This window comes from Balaenoptera ricei, chromosome 6 (assembly GCF_028023285.1).
Source record: "Balaenoptera ricei isolate mBalRic1 chromosome 6, mBalRic1.hap2, whole genome shotgun sequence".
Taxonomy (NCBI): Eukaryota; Metazoa; Chordata; class Mammalia; order Artiodactyla; family Balaenopteridae; genus Balaenoptera; species Balaenoptera ricei.
Window position 1 is genome coordinate 6113263 of NC_082644.1, and position 11665 is coordinate 6124927.

Consider the following 11665-nt stretch of genomic DNA (forward strand, 5'->3'; position numbering starts at 1 on the left):
CATGATGACTCTTCTGGTCCTCTGGGTGTGTGTGCGCGGCTGCGGCGGTGTCTGCTGCGGACTAAATGACCATTTCTGTACGCATTCCTCTCCCCAAACAGCTAGATTAGCAGCTACTTGACAAGCAACCTCATGCACTTTTCATCTTCCAAACCCGAGCGTGTAACAAAATGCTTACCACAGAGCAGGAAATGAATGGATTATATTTTTTAAAGATCCATGAATGAATGAATTCTTTGTTTCTGGCTGAATCTGCTTGGAGGGCCCACATTGCACCAACGGTTCCTAGGAAACCACATTCCGTGTGGCAGCTCCGCCTCCTGTTGTTTGAGTTGGGAGGTGGTCTATTTTTTTCACACTCTGGGTATACACTGAAGTATCAGCAGGGTTATTTTACTTCCTCTTTATATTTTGGGTTCCAAGCATTCACCGTGTATGATATCAGTCTCTTCTTTTCTTCCCGATCCCTGCAGGACAGAACATTATTCCATCCTGTGAGTAACAGCTGCATGGATTGCAGCCCTGCAGAGAAGAAGATTTTCATGGCCAGATGTGACCCTCTCTCCGAGACCCAGCAGTGGATTTTTGAACATATTAATATGACTGTTTTAGAAAAATTTAACTACCATGCCAGCTCCTAGAAAGAAAAAAGGAAGGAAGAAACAGTGATTACCTACAGGTTATAAAAACTAAATTTTAGCCAGTCTCTGGGTCAAAGGAGTCAGGAATAACATTTCCCAGATCCAGGAAGTCTGGTTTAAAGATATGTAAATGCCACGACAAAGTAGGTTGTCCCGAAGAACTTCCTGCACCTGAGGAACTTGGCTAAGAAACTCACCAGCTGCTTCTGAGAACTTGAGCAGTCCCCTTGCTGGCCAAGGGCAAAGATGATTTAGGGACTTTTGCAAACAACTGCTGAGTTAATAAATCCTAGCATTTCTCAGGTCAAATCCTGCAGTAGTGAGTAGCTATGAATGGATCCTCTTAAGTGGGTGGGTGGGGTGGAGGTGAAGGGCATGACCGCTCTGACAACCTGTCGCAGGTTTAGAATGGGCCATTCTCCGACTAGAATGGTTAAAAGTGCTGCAGATGATTCTAGAGTGCTCATACCATTCTGTGTTCTTGTTTTATTTTGCAATGAGGGTGTGCTATCTAAGACTTAAATTACATCATGAAATGGACTTGGAGTGTCTCCATGCCTTCATTGACGTCTGCCATTTTCCTTTTACAGCAGAGGTAACTTACTGGTCATAAAAATTCATGCTCCGTAAATTAACTGAAGTTCTAATTCAGTGCCCTTGTATGAATCCAGCTGAAAAACAAACACAAAAAACTATGTTACCAAGTTACTCCAAAGAGAAAGATTTCACAGAAGCAGCAAGACCATGTAAGGTTTAAGGAGAGGAATTTCCCTAGGAAATCTATTTTTACTTTTCTATTATTCTTAGAATTTTAAAAGTCTGATGTTTGTCCAGTCATAGTTTTATTAAGGAAGGACATGGAGTGAGGTTGATGTAATTTGTTCAGGAGATTCTTAAATCCAAATAAATCTACACTCCAAGTGACATGAAAATGGCTTAGTACACTTCAGTTATGCTTGATCAGTGCTGGGGACGTAGAACTGGTTGGGTTTTGCTCTCGGCTGGGGTTTTTTGTTTATTTGCTTTATATCGTAGGTATTAAGGATGGTTTAGTTTTCCTTGGAAGCACATTGAAGGAATTTCCATTAATAAAGTGCTTCTGACCCCATTTTCTATTAATGGGACAAGATTTCAGGGATGATTAAAAAACTAAATGGAACATTTAATCCTTAAAAGAACTTTTTTTTTACTTTTCAATAACAATGGGGGTGGGGGAGGAATATACAGGGATGAGTATACAGGAATATACAGGGATGAATATATAGAGGAAAGAATGATGTTTGTTTTATATATCTATTTCTCAAGTTTTTTTCAGGTAGAAAAAAAGTTTTTATTTTGCTTTTGTTGTTTTCTTTCAACTCGCTTTTCATATGAATAAAGAATATATATATTGTCTTGGATATAAAAGCATTGAATTTTAGAACTGGGAAGACACTTAGAATCCAATCCCTTTGTTTTTACCGATGAATAGCGAAACCCCAGAGGGGAGTGGTCCTAATTCCTGGCAGGGCGGATGGGTCTTCCAATGCCTGGTGTCCAGTGCTTTTCATCCTGTGTTGCCTCTTCCGTTATCCAAGAAGGTTCTGGTTTCTACTCTGATTTAACTAGAAATGTTCAGTCCCTAGATGAGAATAATATGCCTGCCTGGGGATGCCCACAAGAGTAGCATTCACGTTCAGAAGCTTTAACATATGAAACCTCTTCGCGTAAATGTTCATGATTTTGTTCTCTCCTTGAAATCTAATCAAAATGTCCAGTTAAACTGCCCTGCTAATAGGTGGGGAAGAGTTATTTCGTTATCTTTACTGATTTTTCAAGCATACTTTTGAAGAGCTACTCTATTTAAACTGACAGTCACAGAGATTTTTGTGTGTGTGTAGGTCAAGCGGTCTTGAAGCTTTCAAGATGCATAGTGGAGAAAATCAATAGTGAGAAATTAACCTGTGTGCTGAACAATTCCAGAGAGTGAGTGAAGATTGATCTCAAGTGTTCAGAGAGCAATCTGGTTGTAGAATGAGATGAGCCTATAAAAATCCACATTATGTCACTAAACAGTTGACTGCTGCGTTCAGTTCCACCGAAGAGCCAGCCCCAGGTTCTGCACCCTGGGAAGCCCAGATTTGCAATATGCAAGGGTGCTCTCATCCTGGGAATACTGCATCCTTTTGTTGTGACAACCAGGATCAACACAGATTGGTTTCCTGATCTCAGAGGGCCTTGTCTCTTACTTTGACGAGAAGGACGTAATATAAAAAGTTAAAATTAAAAAATTTTCAAGAGAAGCCTGAGACACGAAAGCCAAAATTAAAACCTCAAACTGCCAAGTAATTGTTAGATGTGTGCAAAGGGGGAACATCCAAACAGAATCAAACGAAGCCTCAGAATCTACTCCCAGGCAGGAGGGCCTGGCACTGCAATAAACACGTCCAAGGAGGTTTCCCAGTACCACCAAAGGGCGGGACTCTGCTTACTTGAAATACCTCTATGGCCATTCTGAGAAATAGAAGATTGCATATGTTTTTGCATTTATTTGGCAAAAGGACTGAACAGTCATCAGAGAGATTCTCTTTCCTGGAAAGAACACGATTTAGAAACGGAGCATCAGAGTTCGGAGCCGCCCTTTTATCAGAATGAGAAGAAAAATAGCAGGAAGTTCCTCTGGCCTTGGAAATTGCTGCTTCTCCAGAATAAGAAATGGTTTTGCCAGAAGTTAGAAAATAGTTAATTTTTCAAATCCTTTTTATGCATGTACTGAGAAAAGGTTGTGCTGGAAAACAGTTGTGAACTAATTGTGGGATTTATATGTGCTCCAAGGTTGGCTTAATACCATGGCAATAACAATGACTGGCTTCTAGGTCTACTGCTGTTTAGTTTAAAATATTAACATGATCACATGACTGTTTTGAAATGTATTCGTTATAACAGAGGCCCCTGTGTATAATGCAAGTTCCAGGATTATTTTGTGAATTGGTAACATAGAGCGTTATACAACAGATGTGTAACACGTAACGAAAATGGATTTCCAGTCAATGAAAGAGAGCGTTAGGCCCATTCTGTCCACATTCTAGCAAAACACTTGACATGGTGTCCTTTAGGGGCAATTACATGTTTTCTAAAAAACCAGCCAGGGGACTTCCCTGGTGGCACAGTGATTAAGACTCTGTGCTCCCAATGCAAGGGGCCCGGGTTCAATCCCTGGTCAGGGAACTAGATCCCACATGCACGCCGCAACTAAGAGTTTGTATGCCACAGCTAAGGAACCCATGAGCTGCAGCTAAGACCCGGCACAACCCAATAAATAAATTAAAAAAAAAAAAAAAAAGCAGCCAGAAAATAAAAGGCATATAAATATCTCTTTTGTGCTTCTTGCCCTCACATGAAAAACTTCGATTTCAATTCCTTCATAACTCCAATAACTTCATTATCTCCACAATGAAGGAGCAAAAAGGAATCTTTTATTGGAAAGACTGGCATATAAACCTTATGTCAGACACATCAAAAGAGACAAGGACACTTGGATGACAAAGCCAACTGTCCAGTGAGAAAAGGCCATGCCCACCTCTGGGTGACATCACACATCTGAGGACCCGAACAGCATTGATGGCAAGGCTGGGACGCTCCTTCTGCTTTTGACTTCCCATCTGAAGTGTTACAGACTTTTTCCCAGGAGTGGACAGCGCCCCAGCCTCCCAATGCTGCCAGGTCACCTTATGCAGAATTCACAGTCTTCCTAATAATATGAGGTTCTTGTGAACATTGATTTATCCCTGCGACCCCTTTAGGAATATCTCCTGAGGCCTCTTCCCCTGGCAGGGATATAAGGTGGAAATACACTTTCATAAGCAGCTGCTGGAGATAAAGAAAGAGGGTATTTTATATAAATCCTGGGAGACAACACCTCAAAGGGAAAATATTTCTCAGTGATCCCCTGAGATTCTGGGAGTAAATGCAAACGGCGAGAGGTAGTCTGTATCTCTAGACACGGGTGCCCATCACCCCCTGTGTTCACTCCATCACCAGGTCCTGACCTGGCCGTCCTAACTCTCACACGACACCACCAGCTGTAATTACTCTCCACGTGTGCCACCGTGGCGGGAACACTGAAGAGTGACAAGTGGCCAGTCCTCCCATGCCGCCGACGTTGGAAGATTGCTCTTTGATTTATGTCTGGAGCCTTTGTTGGAGGCCCGGGAGCTGTTTGCGACTCTATTTGGTAGACTTGACATTGGCTCGGAGCTTTTATCACAGTCACTCATCTCCGCGCTTGACACGACAGGCTGGTGTGTCTGGTACCGCGGCTTCTCAGCAGACGACAGCTCAGGCACGTGTGTGATGCTTCAGAGAAACCTGGGGACATTTCTTCTGTCCCTCCGGCCTGAAGTGGCCCCCTTCAGCTCACCACAAGACAGCCCCCAGGGTCCCTAGAGTCTGCCACACCCCACGTGTGCCCGGGTCAACCTCAGTACAGAAAGGCTGGACTTTGCAGAATCTTCTATTCTGACATCACGCACCTTGGGAAGGGTGAGCTTATTAGTTTGTAACTAAGTGACATAAGTCCTGGTTTACCAGGGACAGTCCTGGTTTCTGCCTGTGTAATTATCAACAGCACCCCCTTTCACTCTTAAAAGTGTCCTAGTTTGGATAGCAAATTTTATGTTCTCTCTATCTATAATCCACCTGCTTGTTTACTTCATAGTTCCCGTACTTATGAATGCCCAGAGTCTACAAGAAATCAGCTAGTCTCACCCCATCCCTTCACACAGGACCAGACGAAAACCAGTTCTATTTGATGATTGTCTAAAGCATTCACATGGTTCTTTACAAGTTGCTTCATGGAAGCTTTTTAATTAAGAGTTCTTACACCCATCTACATTGTTTCGTTGAATCAAGACGATTCTAGTTTAAATGTTTTTTTCATGATTTAAAAAATTGATTTGAAATTAACTAAGTCATTTTCTACTTTTCCAAGCTGAAAACAGTAGATGCCCACCAGTAGCCATATTATTAATTCTCAATATTATGGTATAAGATAGAGATCGATAGATGATAGGTAGATAGACAGATTCTATTTGCAATATTGCTTTTGTTTTTAAAGCGATTTTACATTTATCTCCTTCTGCCCTTGTAACCACCTCTGCAGTAGAGGATTATTACCGTCCTTATGAAGAAAATGCAGGACTTGTGCCCAGGAGGTGTGCCCAGATCAAGGTCACACAACAAGTTCACAGCAGAGCTGGGATGAGAAGCCAGGCCTGGATGCTGAGGCCTCAGTTCCTTCCCGTCTCCGTGGTGCCCACACCTCACTGTAGGGTCGTTGGTTCATAGTCAGACCAAATACGAGAGGGCTTGAGCTACTTCACTGGTGGGAACAAACCTTCCTTGGGAGCCTCTGTTTTTAACCCTTAATTATATTTGCTCTTCTTCCCCCAAGCGTATTAAAGGGAGAACACCAAACTGCATTCAGGATTAGTCCCTCTTAATGAGATTTCCAGGGTACTTGCAAGAAGTGATCTGTTAAAGTTATTTGCATAGCTCTGGAGGAGAAATCCTCAAGCAAATACTGTGCACTTTGGGAGTATTAATGGGTTCAGCCCTCGGTGGCGGGGGGCAGCCAAAAAAATAAAATAAAAATAGATTGCTGGACCACCTTCCCACCCCCAACCCAAGATTCTGATTCATTCAATCCGGGGTAGAGCCCAGGAATTTACATCTCTAACAAGTTTCTAGGCAATGAGGATCCCGATGGTCTGGGATCCACCCTTTGGCTTAAATCAACAGTCTCACCATTTTGAAAATACCTTTTAAAGCTAGTTTTATTGATGTTGAATGTGTATAGAAACCATGTATTACACTTAAAAGACCTCTCTTAGAAATGATAAAATCCCAACTCATTCAAAATCCAAACTGAGTGTAACTCACTTCAATAAATATTTATTGCCAGAGGAAAGTTTCTCTTTTAAATCTCTTCATTTTTAAAATTCTTTTAAATTGATTGATAGTTGATTTACAATGTGTTTCAGGTCTACAGCAAAGTGATTCAATTATACATATGTATGTGTGTGTGTGTGTGTGTGTGTGTGTGCGTGTGTGTGTACACACACAGATTCTTTTCCATTGTAGGTTATTACAAGATATTGAATATAGTTCCCTGTGCTATACAGTAGGTCCTTGTTGTTTATCTATCTTATATATAGTAGAGTGTATCTGTTAATCCCAAACCCCTAATTTTAAAGCTCTTTAAGTCAAGATCACAGAGCTGAAAGACCAAGAATAGGCAGTATTATGGTATCAACTAGGTCAAGGCCCCTACCATTAAGTGCCTGGCATTAAGCACCACATTAATAATTCAATTATTATTGTTCCTTCCTCCGTTAATGAGCTTCATGCTACTGTAGAATAGTATTAAAAATAAAACGAAGGCATAGTATGGTTAAATAATTTACTTAACATTGCTTTTCAGTATATCAGCCCGTCTAACCTAGACCATGCTTTTTCTCCAGTTCTGTCTTGAGAAAAGAAACATTACTTTCTTGGTGGCAAATACCTGGCCGAGCTCTTTTCACAAACATTGTGCAGATGTGACTGAGCTACGGTTCCTCTCATCTTTGAAAAATGCGGCAAGTTTAATTAAAAGTCTTTTAAGTGTAACAGTATCTCACTATGTCCAACTCAGTTGAGTAACTTCCCTAGAAACAGCTGCAGAAAGTAAAGAAAAGCTTAGTATTTCTGCCATGTTGGAAGTGTGGTTGTCTTGGATTGTAACCTTCTTTTCATTGAAAATAAATACGAAGATCTTTTTTCAAGGTTTGTTTCTCCCTTGTCCTCTGTCTTCAAAAATAAAAGTTAACTGAGAATAGGTCTTTTTGTTTTCAGTGTATTTAAATTCTAGCCCCTAGTGGTACACAGAGTAAATCCTCCAAATTACATTTTTTTTTCAATTATTTTTCTAGATGTGTGTGTGTGTGTGTGTACCATGGATTCATGAAGGAGAACATATGATGGGGAAAAGGATTTTGCTTTACCGCTGCTTGCTATTCAGATTGTGTCACCCAGCAAATTGCTTGTTACGTGATGTATAATGTGGCCAATCATCCCAGCCACATGTGTTCAGATCTTACAGGGAAAAAAAATGCAGCAGATGCAAAAGCGCCTTTTAGAGTCAAAACTAGACAGTGCATCTCATCTCAAAAAGATACACTTCTGTCACCAGGACTTTTGAATTCTTGGAAAGGAGTAAGAACCCGGGACCCAGGGGTCCCCAACAAGGCTCCCGCACCCTGCAGAGAAGGGATTCGAGGAGGTGGGCTGTGGCACCGGTGAGGATGAGAGAGAGAAAGAGAAACAGCCATGTCTTGCTTTCCTCAAAATAATTTGTTTACTGTCCTGGAGGAAGCAGCGGGGAAGTGCTGAAGTGGCTGAGATGTCAAAGAGACGATCTCAGAAAAGAAATGCTGCACTTGAGCAAGCAGTCACCTTTCATCACTGTCTCCCTGACCCACACCTCCCACCCCCAGCAAGTGGCCAGGGTCAGACCCACACAGACCTGCACCGCCGCGAAAAGCGCCTTCGGCGGGAACACAAGGATTTCTAAAGAATGGGAGCTCAAACAAGGATGAAATAACTATGCAGAGTCCCTGCGATGTTTAAAAGAAAACCATCTCGAGGCCAGTTCATCCGGATAATGAATGCCCTTGGACGTGGATGGGAGGCTCTTTGATTGGGAGAGACAGGAAAGCCTGAACCGGAGGAGAGCTAATGACCTTGTTCCGACATCCATCAGACATCAGTCGGCTGCCAGAAAACCGCCCATGGGGTCGGGGCAGCGGCAGCGAGGTTTCAAATGGCCAGAGAGAAAGGCTGTGGGCGAACGGGCTGCACTCGGGCGCAGCTCCTGAGGCTGACGGACGTCTCGACCGCGGAGCCGGCACGTGCTCTGCAGAGCTGACTGAGCCACCCGCCCGGTGCGCAGGGGACCCCAAGGCCCCCTGGGAAATTCCTCTCCTCTCCTGCCTCGTGAATTCTCCCCTATTTCTATCGATCCTGATAAACTTCCTCCAAAATGAAGTCAGAACATCAGATCCGTGTCATTCCTTTGCTGACTCGATGATCTAGAGCGTCTTTCTCACCGGGTTCAAGAGAAATGTGAGAGCAGCCCAAGCCCCAGTCTCCCTGCAGGCCATTCCCTCCGAGGCTTTTCTCTCGGACTAGGGAAAACTGTTTCAGGCAATGTCAGCAGGCTGGTCTTTTTCTCTGAGGACTGGACACTCTAATTTAATTAGATAAATGTTTGTTGAGTCCCAACATGAGTGAGGCCTCACGTTGGAACCAAAGGTCCACATAGCTAGGAGAAAAATGTCTGGTTAACTCTCAGAAAATGATGTTCTTGCCCTGGCTGCAGCCCTGGTCTCCCATCTGAAACTGGGTGAATCTCTACCCTCCCTAAGTCTTCCCTGCAGGAGTGTGGTCGTGATGAAACACAGGAATGAACAGGACTGGCAAACAAAATGTAAATGAGACATGTTTACATTTAATGAAAGTCCGTCCTCTGGCAGCTTACAATTCAGCAATGTGATTCTTGGATAGGGTGACCAGGTAATTTGTCAGACAAACCAGAAAATTTTTGAGAATGAAATGAGGTATTATTAATAATGATGGAGGAGAAACAACCTAAATGTCCATCAACAGATGAATTGATAAAGAAGATGTGGTATATATATATATATATATACACACACACACATACAATGGAATACTTCTCAGCCATAAAAAAGAATGAAACAATGCCATTTGCAGCAACATGGATGCAACTAGAGATGATCATACTAAGTGAAGTAAGTCAGAAAGAGAAAGACAAATACCATATGATATCACTTATATGTGGAATCTAAAATATGACACAAATGAACTTATCTATGAAACACAAACAGACTCACAGACATAGAGAACAGACTTGTGGTTGCCAAGGGGGAGGGGGTTGGGGAAGGGATGGAGTGGGAGGTTGGGGTTAGTAGATGCAAACTAGTATATATAGGATGGACAAGGTCCTACTGTATCGCACAGGGAACTATATTCAATATACCATGATAAACCATAATGGAAAAGAATATTAAAAAAGAATGTATATATATGTATAACTGAATCACTTTGCTGTACAGAAGAAATTAACACAACATTGTATACCAACTATACTTCAGTAAAAAAAATTTTTTTAATAAAAAATAATGATGGAGGAAAAGCAGGTGGAAACCAGGCCTGGGGAAACCAAAACATATGGTCATCCTCTTCTTAAAGACACTAACAAAATAAGACGAAATATTAAGCCTGAACCCACATAGCCAAAAGTTAAGGGTTCTTGGAAAGAAAAAAAACTTTTCCTCTACCCTCTTAGTTGAGTTTTAGGGGGCTATGAGTTAAACTGATGAAAGACAGATTAGCAAGAAAAAAAAAAAGATATAAACTTATGCACAGGAATTCACAAAGAAATGTAACTCACAAAGGCACTTAGAATTTGGGATGTATGTGCCTTCTGACTAGGGCAGAGGTCCCCAACACCTGGGCTGTGGACCGGTACAGGTCCACAGCCTGTTAGGAACCTGGCCGTACAGCAGGAGGTGAGCAGCGGACAAGCGAGTGAAGCTTCATCTTCCGCTCCCCAATGCTCCCCAATGCTCCCCGTCGCTCCCCGTCACTCCCCAATGCTCCCCGTCGCTCCCCGTCACTCCCCAATGCTCCCCATCGCTCCCCTTCGCTCCCCATCGCTCCCCAATGCTCCCCGTCACTCCCCGTCGCTCCCCATCGCTCCCCAATGCTCCCCAATGCTCCCCGTCGCTCCCCGTCGCTCCCCAATGCTCCCCAATGCTCCCCATCGCTCCCCAATGCTCCCCGTCGCTCCCCGTCACTCCCCAATGCTCCCCATCACTCCCCGTCACTCCCCGTCACTCCCCAATGCTCCCCATCGCTCCCCAATGCTCCCCGTCGCTCCCCGTCGCTCCCCAATGCTCCCTGTCACTCCCCGTCGCTCCCCATCGCTCCCCATCGCTCCCCAATGCTCCCTGTCACTCCCTGTCGCTCCCCGTCGCTCCCCATCACTCCCCAATGCTCCCCAATGCTCCCCGTCGCTCCCCGTCGCTCCCCATCGCTCCCCGTCACTCCCCGTCGCTCCCCAATGCTCCCTGTCACTCCCCGTCACTCTCCGTCGCTCCCCAATGCTCCCCGTCGCTCCCCATCGCTCCCCATTGCTCCGCATGGCTCCCCATCACTCCCCAATGCTCCCCAATGCTCCCCGTCGCTCCTCATTGCTCCCCATCGCCGTCACTCCCCGTCGCTCCCCATCGCTCCTCAATGCTGCCCAATGCTCCCTGTCGCACCCCATCACTCCCCATCGCTCCCCAATGCTCCCCGTCGCTCCCCATCGCTCCCCATCACTCCCCAATGTTCCCTGTCGCTCCCCGTCGCTCCCCAATGCTCCCCGTCGCTCCCCATCACTCCCCAATGCTCCCCGTCGCTCCCTGTTGCTCCCCATCGCTCCCCAATGTTCCCCGTCGCTCCCCAATGCTCCCCGTCGCTCCCCGTCGCTCCCCGTCACTCCCCAATTCTCCCTGTCACTCCCCGTCGCTCCCCATCGCTCCCCAATGCTCCCTGTCACTCCCTGTCGCTCCCCGTCGCTCCCCATTGCTCCCCAATGCTCCCCAATGCTCCCTGTTGCTCCCCACCGCTCCCCAATGCTCCCTGTCGCTCCCCAATGCTCCCTGTCACTCCCCGTCGCTCTCCATCACTCCCCAATGCTCCCCAATGCTCCCCGTCGCTCCCCATCGCTCCCCAATGCTCCCCATCACTCCCCGTCGCTCCCCAATGCTCCCTGTCACTCCCTGTCGCTCCCCGTCGCTCCCCATCACTCCCCAATGCTCCCCGTCGCTCCCCGTCACTCCCCAATGCTCCCTGTCACTCCCCGTCACTCTCCGTCACTCCCCAATGCTCCCCAATGCTCCCTGTCGCTCCCCATCGCTCCCCATCACTCCGCATGG

At 45.1% G+C, this 11665-nt stretch overlaps 1 protein-coding gene across 4 annotated transcripts in view; it reads left to right on the plus strand.

Moving 5' to 3' along the window:
* GALNTL6 (polypeptide N-acetylgalactosaminyltransferase like 6) overlaps nucleotides 1–968 on the plus strand; it is a 1732831-nt gene extending 1731863 nt beyond the window's left edge. For all 4 annotated transcript variants that reach the window (XM_059926764.1, XM_059926766.1, XM_059926762.1 and 1 more), the window contains one exon: nucleotides 474–968. In XM_059926764.1, coding sequence (XP_059782747.1) covers nucleotides 474–641 — 168 coding nt within the window. In that variant the 3' untranslated portion in view covers nucleotides 642–968. The remainder of the gene's footprint in view (nucleotides 1–473) is intronic.
* The last annotated feature ends 10697 nt before the right edge of the window (nucleotides 969–11665 follow it).